At 56.2% G+C, this 13612-nt stretch overlaps 8 protein-coding genes across 8 annotated transcripts; 7 read left to right on the top strand and 1 right to left on the bottom strand.

Moving 5' to 3' along the window:
* Positions 1 to 23: 23 nt before the first annotated feature.
* BDY17DRAFT_313367 (AAA domain-containing protein) lies at positions 24 to 2111 on the top strand (the record flags this gene model as incomplete). Its single annotated transcript, XM_033735706.1, has 1 exon — positions 24 to 2111. One exon carries the CDS (start codon positions 24 to 26, stop codon positions 2109 to 2111), a length of 2088 nt encoding a protein of 695 aa, XP_033586149.1.
* Positions 2112 to 2450: 339 nt separating this feature from the next.
* BDY17DRAFT_304224 (concanavalin A-like lectin/glucanase domain-containing protein) lies at positions 2451 to 4630 on the top strand. The gene is made up of 2 exons (XM_033734692.1): positions 2451 to 3239; positions 3292 to 4630. Exons 1-2 carry the CDS (start codon positions 2804 to 2806, stop codon positions 4380 to 4382), a joined length of 1527 nt encoding a protein of 508 aa, XP_033586148.1. The 5' UTR covers positions 2451 to 2803; the 3' UTR covers positions 4383 to 4630.
* Positions 4631 to 5510, top strand: BDY17DRAFT_304221 (cupin domain-containing protein). The gene is made up of 2 exons (XM_033734691.1): positions 4631 to 5171; positions 5229 to 5510. The coding sequence occupies exons 1-2, from the start codon at positions 4737 to 4739 to the stop codon at positions 5334 to 5336; spliced, it is 543 nt and encodes a 180-aa protein (XP_033586147.1). The 5' UTR covers positions 4631 to 4736; the 3' UTR covers positions 5337 to 5510.
* A 1-nt stretch (position 5511) lies between these two features.
* On the top strand, positions 5512 to 8566 carry BDY17DRAFT_304218 (Cullin). The gene is made up of 2 exons (XM_033734690.1): positions 5512 to 8051; positions 8115 to 8566. Exons 1-2 carry the CDS (start codon positions 5922 to 5924, stop codon positions 8301 to 8303), a joined length of 2319 nt encoding a protein of 772 aa, XP_033586146.1. The 5' UTR covers positions 5512 to 5921; the 3' UTR covers positions 8304 to 8566.
* An 84-nt stretch (positions 8567 to 8650) lies between these two features.
* Positions 8651 to 9947, top strand: BDY17DRAFT_304216 (protein-tyrosine phosphatase-like protein). Its single transcript, XM_033734689.1, has one exon. It carries the CDS (start codon positions 8758 to 8760, stop codon positions 9673 to 9675), a length of 918 nt encoding a protein of 305 aa, XP_033586145.1. The 5' UTR covers positions 8651 to 8757; the 3' UTR covers positions 9676 to 9947.
* Positions 9948 to 10213: 266 nt separating this feature from the next.
* On the top strand, positions 10214 to 11083 carry BDY17DRAFT_256889 (uncharacterized protein; the record flags this gene model as incomplete). Its single annotated transcript, XM_033731639.1, has 2 exons — positions 10214 to 10409; positions 10485 to 11083. The coding sequence occupies 2 exons, from the start codon at positions 10214 to 10216 to the stop codon at positions 11081 to 11083; spliced, it is 795 nt and encodes a 264-aa protein (XP_033586144.1).
* Positions 11084 to 11221: 138 nt separating this feature from the next.
* On the bottom strand, positions 11222 to 11510 carry BDY17DRAFT_327528 (uncharacterized protein; the record flags this gene model as incomplete). The annotated part of the gene is made up of 2 exons (XM_033737687.1): positions 11222 to 11418; positions 11474 to 11510. The coding sequence occupies 2 exons, from the start codon at positions 11508 to 11510 to the stop codon at positions 11222 to 11224; spliced, it is 234 nt and encodes a 77-aa protein (XP_033586143.1).
* A 510-nt stretch (positions 11511 to 12020) lies between these two features.
* BDY17DRAFT_41620 (uncharacterized protein) lies at positions 12021 to 13612 on the top strand. The gene is made up of 3 exons (XM_033738363.1): positions 12021 to 12243; positions 12461 to 12473; positions 12548 to 13612. Exons 1-3 carry the CDS (start codon positions 12151 to 12153, stop codon positions 13549 to 13551), a joined length of 1110 nt encoding a protein of 369 aa, XP_033586142.1. The 5' UTR covers positions 12021 to 12150; the 3' UTR covers positions 13552 to 13612.

Below are 13612 nucleotides of genomic sequence, written 5' to 3'. Positions count from 1 at the left end.
AAGCACCTACCGCCTTCAGCACAATGGAGCGACCCAATCCATTCGGTCAAGTCGCTCGAAGCTACAGGAAGTACGTGCTAGGCCTGGGAGACGAACCCGCGCAAGAGGTCACGGAGACGTTTGAGGTCGTCGACGAGTTGCCCGACGAGCTGAAAGGCGCCGAGAAGGAGCGTGAGCTATGCTACCCGGACTACTTGGACCACGACCACAAGAAGCAGTTCCCGCTTGCCGCTGTCCATAACCATGGAGGCCGGATGTATCGCGGCCACGACGTCCCGAGATTCCGGCTTGGAGTTGACAAGAATTCGAAGGAGATTGCAACGTGGCGGTTCGCTTTGATCTGCATTCGCGATGTCGACGAGGCCCAGCAGTCAGTTTTCGGGCATCCTTCACACCGATACAGACCAGAAGACTCTTCCGATGGGGATCTCCGTTTGGTCCAGTTCATGGTACACGGTGGTTCGCAGCGGCCATCGATCCACCTCAGGATCAATCGCGAGCGTGGTGAAGATGGAAAGCCCACCTCTGTCGTCTTCTGGAAGTGCTACGCCCACAGTTGCGTTCGCAACACTGATTCGGAACCCGCCATTGGCCTTGAGTTCGGGGTCAACGACGATGCCACTGTGCGCGAGGGCATGCCACAGGGATCGAGGCAACTCCGGGAGCTGGCGGGTGAGAACAGCATTTGGGCAACACACTTACTGCTCAACGATATCGACAAGCAGCCGACGACCGGCGCTACTGGGAGGCCGGTATGGAGAGGCATAACACCCGCCGAGATTGACCAGCTTGCAACAAGGGCGGCGGCTGGCGAAGACCTGACCGAAGCCGATCGCGCGATCGTGGCGTTGCATCGCACCAGCGCGGTCAGCATCTACACGTGGGTCGCGGCGGAGCAGGCAGAGTACTGTCGCCCGTTCTTTCAGTATATCCGGACCGTCTTCTTCGCGACTGCGACTATGGGTCCTTGGTGGTACTATCGCCTGGCGTCTCCGGAAGAGGACCTTGACAGCGCAAACTATCCATTCGAACAGATTCCGCCACCACGCTGGCTTGTCACTCGCTGGTCTGTGAAGCGGATTGGCGGCAAAGCAGTGGACGCCTCTCCTGTCGCGTGGAACAAACTCAGCACGATCCCTGATGGCATCTTCCCAGACCTGGACGGCCTGGCATTTGAAATGCGTCTAGGAGTTGCGCGAGAAGCGGACAAGGACGTGAGCAAATCCGCCGAATTGCGTGCTCTTTGCCGAGATCAAGCTGGCCGGTTTGCTTCTCTCGATGCTGTTGACACCTTCAAGGACAAGATCAATCTGCTCATGACTGGCGGTCGGCGATCATCTGTGCTGGAGATTTCCTCCATGAGCGCAAACGAAGCATCCGACATCTTCCGCGATGCGATTGTGGTGCGTCCTGTCGAAGTGCAGCGTCCTCTCCACCCTCGCATAGCCGACTTTCCAAACAGGGAGATCTACGACGGACAGTTGAAGATTGCGGAAGCAAACGATGTGGAGTCGGCGTTGCGGGAGTTGGTGGAGCATCTGCTGGAGCCTCTGCGGAACACAGGTTGGAACCGATCCCCAAGAATCGGCATTGATACCAGCGAGACGAAGAGCGAGCTTTTTGGCGACACCACGTCGTCAGTGAACGATGGCGAAGCTGCCTGGATCCTGGATACCGTGGTCGGGTTTGTCCTCGGCGGCGTGAACCCTGTGGACATTGTCATCATCAGTCCCTACTACGGCCAAAGGCGCCTGGTTTGGAAGCTTCTCCAAGATCAAGACAAGAGCACGGGCGCGAAGGAAGTGCGAGTTCTGTCCATCAGCGAAGCCGAAAGCCAACATGCCAAGATCGCCATTGTCAGCCTGGTCGCCAATGATCCGGACAAGATTGGATATATCTGCCATCCGCACGACCTTTGCGTGGAGATCACCCGTGGGAGCGACTACCTTTTCATCCTCGGCAGCTTCGGCAAATGGGCCAAGGTGCTCCAAGGACTGGCAGTTAAGCCGTTGCATTACAGAGCGAACGCCCTGTTCCGGCACCTGATTTTAGGGCTATTTGCCAAGAAGGAAGTCATTACTTTGCAAGACTGGAACGATGTGATGAAATAGGGGAAGAATGAAAGGGCGCTTAGCTGTGACAACGACTGAATGGGCTGGACGATTGTGCTTGGTGTGCTGCAAGGTGGGGAATGAGCGGGTGTGCTAAAGGACGACTCGGGGGCTGATGGAGGTCTCCGTGGGCTCTCAAAGACGGGCGCAAAGACCGTGGCAGTGGCTCTTGTGGAGTAGAGAGGTTTGAACTGGATATCGGACTGAGCAACCGTAGTTATCGTCGAAGAAATCGCTGCAAGTCACAACTCGTCTTTGTCCAGTCACGTAGTCCAGGACCTGCGGTGTAGCAACTCCGTTTTCGGTGCGGTTGCATCGCCGAGCCAGTCGCAGTGCGGAGGGAAAGTTTGGCGAGAGGCGTCCAGTCCCTCCCGCCCGCCGTCTGCCTACCTACTACGTAACGGACGATCTGGAATCTCCTCACCCACCCTTCGTCGCCGCCTGTCTTCAAATCACTCACCACCTGCTCTCATGATTTGCGTCATCCTACGAGAGGCAACGACATAGCCTCACCTCCCCTGTGCTCATAGAGACGGGCAGCCCGCCGTCGACGCTCAACGCATCCCCGATCGGTTACGTCGCGAGTCTGAAACATCAACACCCCCCATCCCTCGAATCCCTCGAGACCGACCATTTTGTCGCCATCCCCTTCCGACAGACTCAACATCGCCTGCGAGCGAGTGTGTAACTGAATGACAACCCGCTCTCGCGCTCACCGCCGGCCGATGGCGTATCACGGGCCATACTATGGCTCTCATCTGTCTACCCTCACGACATCTTACATCCCATCACACCCCACCTCCAGCGCATCATCACATCACATCTACGAGTTAAGAATAGAGGACAGCTGGAAAGCATGGCAGGACGGAGGAGCCGGCGACCCCGGACTGGGCTCCACGGGCAAGGGCATCCTCATCGGCATGCTGTCCGCCTTCGGCTCGGCAGCATTGGTGGCCGCGATCATCGCCCTCGTCTATTTCTTCCGCCACACCACCCGGGGACGGATATTGTTGGACCGGATTGGCCGGCCAGGAGAGTACGATGATGAACAGCAGCAACTGCGAGAGGAAGAGGAGGCAGTGGCGGAGATGGACGAGTCACAGCGGGCGGAATGGTCAAGAGCGAAAGGTGGGTGGTATGCCTGGTGCAAGTACTTGAACACCGCTGACTGATTGCCCAGCCTTTGTCCAGCACAATCCTCCCGAGTCGATGCACACTGATATCTCCTTGTCACAATTTCTAGCCATTCAAGAGAAGGGGGTATCAGCGTGGGAATTCGAGCCCGAACTGGAGATTGCCAATTGCTTTGTGGAGGCACGGACGGAGATTGAATTCTTTGACTCGGAATGCAGCGTGCAGAGCAACCTACCCATTCCGAAACAGAATGAGGTATACTATTGGGAGGCCAAGCTCTACGACAAGCCGGAAACGACCTTGGTCAGCATCGGATTGACAACGAAACCCTATCCGCTCTTCAGACTCCCAGGCCTACACAAGTTCTCCCTTGCGTACTCCTCGACTGGCCAAAGGCGATACAACCAGCCGTTCACCGGGACAAACTATGGCCCTGCCTTTGTGCAGGGTGACATTGTGGGTGTGGGTTATCGACCTCGCACAGGCACCATCTTCTTCACCAGGAACGGCAAGAAACTCGACGATGTGGCACACGGCTTGAAATCGCAGAACTTCTTCCCCACCGTGGGAGCAGACGGCCCATGCAATGTGCACGTCAACTTCGGGCAGGCAGGGTTTGTCTTCATCGAAGCGAATGTGAAGAAGTGGGGCCTGGCTCCCATGACCGGCAGTCTCGCGCCACCGCCTCCTTACGGCAGCGAAGCAGGTAGTATACTGCTGGAAGGCGGGCCAGAAAGCGTCCGAGACGGCCATAACTTCACCACTCCTACGCATGGCCGGACGAGTAGTGCGCAGATCCGACTTGGACGAGGTCCGCCAGCACGGAGTCCGGGACCCGAACGTTCGCCGACGGACATTTCCCTGGCGCAGCTGAATTTCACGGACTACGCGCGACAAGAAGAGTATGATGATGCGGGTGAGGGGACGAGCGAGGCGGCGCAGGGCAGCCAGCAAGCCACGGATGCTCCGCCGCCAGATTATGAGAGTCCGGAGGAAGAGAGATATGAGTCAGATGATGATACCACGCCCAGAGCATCGCAGGACCAGGAAAGCGGGGAGCAGCAGCCGTTGCTGAGTCCGCCGATACCAAGCTACGAGGCTGCGATAGGCGATGAGAGAACAGGGAGAGGACGGTAAAAGTCGTAGGCGGAAGTTTGTCACGACGGACGTTTCTGGCGTTCTGCAGGGTGCAAAAGCTATGCTTGTTCGGGGCTCTGTAGTCACGGCGGCTGGCTGGAGTATACCCATGGATTGATGATGTATATGAGTGCTCAACGCCTTTACGGAGGCGACCTAGAAATGAAACGCTTTCTCTGTCATTCATCCGTCTGAGCACGTGAGCTGGGGTTTTCATGCCTTGTGGCAAGGGTACGGGGAAATACTGGTACATTTGGCGTTGTAGCTCGCAGCATGACGTAGCATTTGCCCATGAGCCGACCTCATCAGAACAACCGTGTGACTTGAATGTGATCTGGAGAAACCGACGAAGCAATGGCCTCTAAACTCACACCACTGAAAGAGCTCAAAGTCCTACAATTTCAGATCCCCAGCCACGGTCTCGTACCCAATACATCCATCCAGAACAAGCCTCTCCTCATCTACAAATCCGCCTTTCCCCCCTCCAGCATCAACGCCTCGCAGATCGAGTCCCATCTTACCTCCGTTGGAGTGGTGACGCCGCAATGGAGATACTCGATGTACCCCTTTGATCATTTCCACAGCACCTCGCACGAAGTCCTAGGCATTGCGGCTGGTAAGGCGAGGCTGTGTTTTGGGCATGCGGAGAATCCTAAGCGTGTCGAGGAGGTGCTGGAGAAGGGGGATGTGGTTGTCTTGCCTGCTGGAGTGTCGCATCGGCTTTTGAAGGACGAGGATGGCGGGTTTGAGATGGTGGGGTGTTATCCTAGGGGGTGTAATTGGGATATGGTGGGTTCATATGTTCGTTCCTTGCCTGCGGAGGAGCTTGCTGATTTGAAGATTTAGTGCTATGGGAAGAAGGGCGAGGAGAAACAGGTTGAGAGTATCAAAGGCCTTCCTTGGTTTACGAAGGATCCAGTGTATGGTGATGATGGACCGGCATTGAACGTATAGGCGTAGTTTGCCTTACTAGAGAGGTGGATAGACCTACATGCCATCTTCATCCGGGAGAAAGACGCTGGCCAGTCGACAACGTACGCGTAGAAGTCTCTTCGCACGCGTCCAACTTATCTCTCGGGCACAAACTCCCTAAACACCTCTGGACATGAAGGTGAATGTCGGCACGTGGTGGTTGTGAGAGGTGACTTGATGGAGCACGCTGATTGGCTCGGAAGTTCTTCGGGGGCCTAGAGGGTCGTGACTGCCTCGTCGATCAACACCCTGCCGTCACACCAGCCTGCACTCACCCGTTTCCTCTCCCGATCCACCTACGTGCTACATCTTCTTTCTTCAGAGGTTGCAGTGCCCTCTTTTTCTTCTTAGCATCCGCGTGTTGACTTGCGCGCTTCTCTCTACCCGCCCGCAACCTACCTGCGGCAGTGGACTGAACAAAGCGGCCGGCCACGCCACTATCACCCTTCGATATCACTACCCCTCCCATCAACCCACCAACACGCAACCCTCTCAGCCCATACCGTCAGCTTCCATCACCCAACACAGCTGCCTGACGCCGTCGAACCCTCCCGCACCCCCGCCATCATGTCGAAAACGAGCAGTGCGGCACGCCCGCCACCACCCATGCCCACGTCAAAAGATGACATCGTCAACACCTGGAATTACCTCGAGTGGGGAGTGGACCGGCTCATGTACAGCCTCAAGGATGGCGTGGATCTCAAGACGTACATGTCCCTCTACACCTCCATCCACAACTTCTGTACCGCGCAAAAGGCCGTCACCCAGCACACCAGCCTCAGCAGCAACCACCGAGGCGCTCACTTGCTTGGTGAGGAGCTGTACCATCGCCTCAACGACTACCTGAAGCGTCATCTGGCCGGTGTCCACTCCGAGATGGTCAAGCACTCCGACGAGGCCCTCCTCACATTCTACATCAAAGAGTGGAAGCGGTATACCACCGCCGGCACGTACAACAACCATCTCTTCAAATACCTCAACCGCCACTGGGTGAAGCGAGAGATGGACGAGGGAAAGAAGGACATCTACGACATCTACACCCTCCACCTGGTGCGGTGGAAGGATGACATGTTTGGCACGACGCAGAATGCCGTCATGGGTGCTGTTCTGCGCCTCGTGGAGAAGCTGAGGAACGGGGAGACGATTGAACACTCCAAGGTCAAGGATGTCGTGGCCTCCTTCGTTTCCTTGGGCATCGATGAAGCCGACAGCACCAAGCCGACTCTGGATGTGTACCGGCTGTGCTTCGAGAAGCCATACCTGGAAGCGACGTCAAAGTACTACGAAGCCGAGTCAGCACAGTTCCTCGCCGAGAATTCCGTCGTCGACTACATGAAGAAGGCAGAGAAGAGGCTGGATGAGGAGAAGGAGCGCGTGTCTTTGTTCTTACTGCAAGAGATCATGCAGCCGTTGATGAAGACCTGCGAACAAGCACTCATCGCCAAGCACGCCGGTGTCATGCGTGACGAATTTCAAGTCCTCCTCGACAACGACCGTGAGGAAGACATGGCTCGCATGTACAAGCTGCTTGCTCGCATTCCCGAAGGTCTCGATCCTCTCCGATCTCGCTTCGAAGCTCACGTGCGTCGTGCGGGCCATCTCGCGGTGGAGAAGGTGGCAGATCAAGGCGACAACCTCGACCCCAAAGCCTATGTCGACGCGCTCCTGGAGGTGCATGCACAGTATGCTGCGCTGGTCAAGAACGCCTTCACAGGGGAGTCAGAGTTCGTTCGATCGCTGGACAATGCATGCCGCGAGTACGTCAACCGCAACAAAGTCACGCAGAAGAACTCCACGCGGTCTCCAGAGCTCCTGGCCAAGCATGCAGACAATGTGCTCAAGAGGTCGACCAAGGCCACCGAGGAAGACGACATGGAGCAGATGCTGAACCAGGTCATGACCGTCTTCAAATACATCGAAGACAAAGACGTCTTCCAGAAGTTCTATTCCAAGACCCTTGCCAAGCGCCTCGTCAACGGCACCTCTGCCTCTCCCGATGCCGAGACGTCGATGATTTCCAAGTTGAAGGATGCTTCCGGCTTCGAATACACCAACAAGCTGCAGCGTATGTTCCAAGACATGCAGACTTCCAAAGATCTCAACCAGGCGTACGATGAATGGCGTAACGAGCACATCGACGCCGAGGATCGCAAGAATGACATTGATGCCTACTACCAAGTCCTCGGCACCGGTTTCTGGCCGCTGCAACCGCCGGGCACGACCTTTGTCCCGCCGAATGAGATTGTCAAGACGTACGAGCGCTTCCAGACCTTCTACTCTAACAAACATGCGGGTCGGAAGCTCACATGGCTTTGGCACTTGTGCAAGGGTGAGATCCGCGCGAACTACGTGAAGATGGGCAAGGTTCCCTACACCTTCCAGGTCTCGACATACCAGATGGCGATTCTGCTGATGTTCAATGATTCGGACACTGTGAGCTACGACGATATCGCGAATGTGACGATGCTGCAGAAGGAGACGCTCGATCCGTCGCTGGGCATCATGCTCAAGGCCAAGGTGCTCACCGCCAAGCCTGACGGCGCGCCGGCTCAGTCGGGCACGTCGTACACACTCAACCACGACTTCAAGAACAAGAAGGTCAAGGTGAACTTGAACGTGGCGATCAAGGCGGAGCAGAAGCAGGAAGCGGAAGACACGCACAAGACGATTGAAGAGGACCGCAAGATGTTGATGCAGGTGAGTGAAGTTGCTGTCGTATCGATTATCTCCAATTTATTCCGACTAACCACGATCCTGCAGTCTGCCATCGTTCGCATCATGAAGTCTCGCAAACAAATAAAGCATGCCCAGCTCGTCAGCGAGACCATTGCGCAGATTCGGAGTCGCTTCAGCCCGAAAGTGCCGGATATCAAGAAGTGCATCGACATTCTGCTGGAGAAGGAGTATCTGGAGCGGCTGGAGGGTGATGAGTTGGGCTATCTGGCTTAGAGTGGACACTCTCTACCTTTTCGCGATGAGCCATGTGGCATGACGGGCGAGAAGACGGGCGAGAAGTCGGGGCATGCATTACGACAGAGTCCATTTCGTTCAATGAATGGATCTCATACGATGGTGGTGGACGGGGATCGGTTGCACTTCTTAGCATGGCGTAGGCGTTTCGTGGGCGCTGGAGCTATTATGGGCTCGCCGCGGCGGAACGGTGCGAGGTCTAGATTAGGCAGTGCATGTGTATAAACGTCGGTCGTTCGAAATGATCTCGTGTCATATTCTTGACAAGTGAAGTTTGCAAGTGAATGTGAGCCGGTATTAGGCGGAGTTTAGCTTCCCCACAATTGGTTGTTTGTCTCTTTTGTCGTTCGTGGTCACTTTTTATTCCTCAACTTCAGACCACTCCTCCCTCCTCAACCTCTCACCAACACTCAACAGCACGATCCATGCCACCATGGCATCCTCCGACACGTACTTTCTGGCCCACCCAACCTCCACCTCCTCCTACGCCATCCCCGCGCCACCTCGCATCGTGGTGCCCCCACCAGCACTCACCCACGACAACCGGCCCGACATCCCGCTGACCAGCATCGTGCCCTCCGCCCTCGATTCCATCTTCGACCTTCGCAACCTCCTCCAGTACAACCCCGTGTTCGAATGGACGTACGAGCGGCGCCGCGACGCACAGCTCATCCTGCCCTACCTCTACCTAGGCCCGATGACGGCGGCGAAGGACGAAGAATGGCTGAAAAGAGAAGGAATCACCGCCATCCTCGCCGTGCGGCAGAAGGGTGCGTTTGAGAGCAAACTCATGAACAGCGCGCTGCGCAAAGCGGAGGCCTTGGGGCTGCAATTCCAGGCTCTCGACGTCGCAGGCCACGCGGAGCTCATTCAGCTCTTCCCGCAGACTACGCAGTGGATCCATCAGCACGTCACGAGCGTCTACGAGCAGTACCAAGCGATGGGAAAGGTGCTGGTGTTTTGCGAAAGCGGGAATGAGCGTTCGGCGGGCGTCGTCGCGGCGTACCTCATGGAGACGCACGTGGATGTGGATTACATCAAGGCGATGCAGTTTGTCCAGGCGCAGCGGTTCTGCGTCAACTTTGACGATGGCATGAAGAGGTTGCTGCAGGGGTATTGGGACATTTTGTGTGCGAGGCGTGCGGTCGCTGCTTCTGCTGCTGCGGCGGAGCAGAATGGGGAAGGAGGAGAGGATGTGATGAGTGGGGTGGTGCAGAATGGTCAGTCGAGAGGGAAGCGGGCGTTGGAGCATGATGGAGAGGGGGATGAAATGGTTGATGGGGACGATACTGCGGACATGGCGAGGTTTGACGGAAGGTCTTTTGCACCATTCGTCGATCTGGAGTTCTAGAGGTGGAGCTCAAGACACGGCAGGGAGTGACTTTACGACATGGCATAGCGGGAAACGGAAAGGGAAGCATGGCAGGCGCATGAGGCATTTGCTTTTATGATACCCAATGCTTCTACACGGCTGGCTGGTGTTGATTTAGCGAGGCGTTGGAACGGATTGCTCATGAAGAGCAGCGGCAAGTCATTCACTTGCAGCAGTTAGCAGCGTAGCGAAATGCATTGTTCTTACGACTATTCGAGTAGGAATTCAAGAACTCCTCATTCCGATTTGGCGGATGTGAAGCAAAGGCCATGACGTTGGCGGGACATATTTGGCTGAGGTGGACATATTTCCCAGCACGTGAAGACAGATGACGCCAAACTCGATTGGGGCAAGGTCGATCAGGCACGGAAAGTGTAACCGGGGAGCCGACAATGATGAGGTCGTCGACTTTCCCAAGCGGTTGGCAGCATCCACCCAAAGAGCGTGTAGGTATTTAGTGGGAAAAGGCGCGTGCCTTTCCCGCTAAACATGCCCTCACGCGTCTACACTCTTCACAATGCAGCCGTGGGCCCTCGTATCGCCCGCTTCTCGCGGCATTGGCCTGGAGTTTGCTCGCCGCCTTCTATTGACGACAAAGGTGCCGGTCGTTGCGACTGCTCGGACGGATTTGGATCAGACGAGGGAGAGGGTGCTTGAGGGGTTGAAGGATGTGAAAGAGGAGCGGCTGAATGTGCTGAAGGTTGATTTCCTCGGTGAGTCGTCCAGATTTACGAAGGCAATGGGTGTCTCTGTGCTCCAGGTTCAAGATAGCTAATGCCACTCTACAGACGAGGACTCAATCGCAGAAGCAAAGCGCAAGGTATCCGAACTCTTCCCGCCCAAAGAGCACTACCTCCACCTCGGCCTTTGCATCCCCGGCATCCTCTTCCCCGAGAAATCACCCGACCAGATCAACCACGACAATGCGTTGCTCAGCTTCCGCGTCAACACCATCGGTCCCATGCTGCTGACCAAGCACTTCTGGTCCTTTCTGCCGCGCAAAGGCTCCGGCAACAACGAGCAGCCATCCGGTCTGCCGGCCAGCGCCATCTGGGCGAACATGAGTGCGCGCGTCGGCTCGATTAGCGACAACAATGCGCAGGGCGGGTGGTTCTCGTATCGCTCGTCGAAAGCGGCGGTCACGCAGTTGTCGAAGAGTTTCGATAATTACCTGCGCCTCACGATGAAGGACAATGCGATGTGTGTTGCTATGCATCCTGGGACGGTGAAGACGGGATTGAGCGAGGGGTTTTGGGAGACGACGGCGGAGGGGAAGCTGTTTTCGCCGGAGTACTCGGTGGAGAAGCTGATGGAGATGCTGAACTCGCGGACGATGGAGCATCGGGGGAAATGTTGGGATTACAAGGGGGACGAGGTTCCTCCTTGATAACATGACTATGAGATGTACTTGATCGATGAACAATGTTCAAATGTTTTTGTTGAAACTCCACTCCACTCTATTCTAATGTCCTATTTTCCTCGGCGCCATCTGAATGTGGATGCATGGATGTGTGTATGCCGTCCCTCACGACTGCTTGTTCAGCTCGTGCGAGCGCTTCTTCAACTCCTCCTTGCTCTCGGCGGCCGGCATGTTCTGGACGATGGCGGGGCCCGGGTTGGCCTGGTGGTGCTCGATGCTCGCCTTCTCCTTGTCGGTGTCGTGAAGCGGGTGGTTGGAGGCGGTGGAGGATTCCGACTCTTTGGCGACCTGGTCGGTCAAGTCTGGGGGGTCGTTAGTTGAAGGGAAATCGGATGGAGTGGATGGGTATCGACTTACTGCCGTGAGTCTCTTCTTCTTTGCGCTGGACGGGCATATTGGGTGGTATGGTGTGATGTGGATTCGTTTAATTGTTGATTGTCGGATGGGCAGAAGTTGAAAAGGGAATAGTTTTTGAAGAGCACGTGGCGTGGGCAATCAAGTTCCAGGTTTCAGGCGTGGACTTCTGCATCATCGAGTGGAGGGACGGGGTGGGGCGGAAGGGGATGACGTGCAGCTGCCTTGCTGCCTGCGCGCGAATACCCTTGGCTTTATGTCTCCATTTTCCAGCCTGAGGCCTCCATCCATCATTCATCACGTTTCTCGAAACTTCACTTCATCTCCTCGTCCGATCGCAGTGAGCATTGGCGATCCAAAGATGGCATTGGCATCTCGAAATAGCTCCATGCTCATCCCGCAATCTCCAAACTCATTGTACCATGGTCATGGCCTTCGCGACGATGGTCTTGCTGCGCCACGGGCAACATCCTGCTTACCGCTTTCGGCCAGCTGCTCTGTTGCTTGGCCTCACTCCATCAAGCACATTTGTATCATAGAGGGTAGGTACAAATAGCACCCGATCTCTGCTTCTATTTCTCCTCTCTCATTTTTAATTGTTCGTGAAATCATACCTTCGTTATTTCTACACTCGGTTCTGCCATCCTCTCTACCCGCAATCATCCTTCTCCACCACTAAAATGAGAACCAACATGGCTTCCAACGAGCCAATCGCCGCGACTGGCAATATCCGAAACCAATATCATCGCCCTACCTCATCACAAGGCCTTCAAGTACGTCCGGTCGAAAATGATGGAAAAGAACTCGTCTCCGTCGAGTTTTTGCCTGCCGAAAGCAATTCCTTCATGATTTCTACATCCGACGGCATCGAAGCCGTCCAGCATTCTGACGAAAAAGAAGTCAAGCACCGGCCACGATCCATCGCAGAGAACGCGCCCACCCCTGTGTACTCCTCCGGCCCCGCAAGAGACCTGATGAACGACATCAAAGGCCCTCCCCCCTCGTATGACACTCTCACCACCCCTACTCGCTCCATCAGCGATGACAGCTTGACGAGACCACTTTCCCTCCAAACAGACGAATCCTCGCTCTCTCCCCGCCCAGAAGACAAATCAGCCCTCGGGCAACTGCTCTCCTGGATCCCTGCTGCGCCCTCTGTCCATCCAACTCAAATGCCTCCCCTCTCCCAACCCATCATCATCCCTCAAATCGACGTCCCCCCACAAGGCGAAAGCGTCCCTTTCGCCCGCTGCTACACCGACGCCCTCGCCTCCCACAGCATTCCCATGCGCGAGTTCCTCGCCTTCCTCGACGGCCTCGCAGTGGCCCAAAGCCCCAACGCTACCCTACAAGGCGTGCGAATGTTTGGCGCGGGTGCCTCCCACGTCCCTATCCCCTTTATCCCGCTTGCAGCAAAAGGCCTCCGCGCCCTCGCCTCTACCGGCTCAGGCCATTCCGGCAGCCGCGCGAGACTCTACCTCGAGCGCGCCAAAAGCGACTACTTCGCCCCCCGCGGCCTCCGCGTCACCGTCGTCAAAGACAGCGATCTCAACTTCCGCCTGCAAGTCCCGCCTCACGCTCCCCGTCTGGCTCCCTTGACGAAAGCCACCGTCTCGAATACCCTCTGCGAGCGTCGGCTCGAGGGCACCGCGCCGTATGTCTCCCCGCTGCGCTACAACGTACCCCCCGAAGACGAGCAACTGGCAGGCGTGCACCGTCTGGCACGCAAACACCTCCAACGCCAAATAAAGCGAGACGCCAACTTGCTCGCCGACCTGCGGCACGAGCAATGGCTTGACGTTTCCTCAGCCGGGCCTAATCAGCAAGAATGGGACGCACGGTACGCGGCGAAGATGGCGGAGTTGCGCCATTGCCAAACGAGTCTCGCCCAAGGACTCGGAGCTTCAGGGGATAGCAAGGAGGGTGCACAGCAGTTGGCGCAGCTGCAGCGCGATGTGCAGATTCTCGTTTCGGAGAGGCAGGTCATGATGCAGAACCTGGGCCGGGCGGTCACGGCGGAGATGGAGGAGGATAATTGGAGTCGGCGGTTGAAGTGGATTGTAATTGAGAATTTGGAGTAGCCTTGGTAAAGGAGGATTGATGCGACCGACGACTGTAACGAATGAAACGAAATGAATCATT

Source organism: Neohortaea acidophila (assembly GCF_010093505.1).
Source record: "Neohortaea acidophila strain CBS 113389 unplaced genomic scaffold BDY17scaffold_11, whole genome shotgun sequence".
Taxonomy (NCBI): Eukaryota; Fungi; Ascomycota; class Dothideomycetes; order Mycosphaerellales; family Teratosphaeriaceae; genus Neohortaea; species Neohortaea acidophila.
Note: the sequence above shows the minus strand (reverse complement) of the source record. Positions and strands in the feature narration are given on the sequence as shown.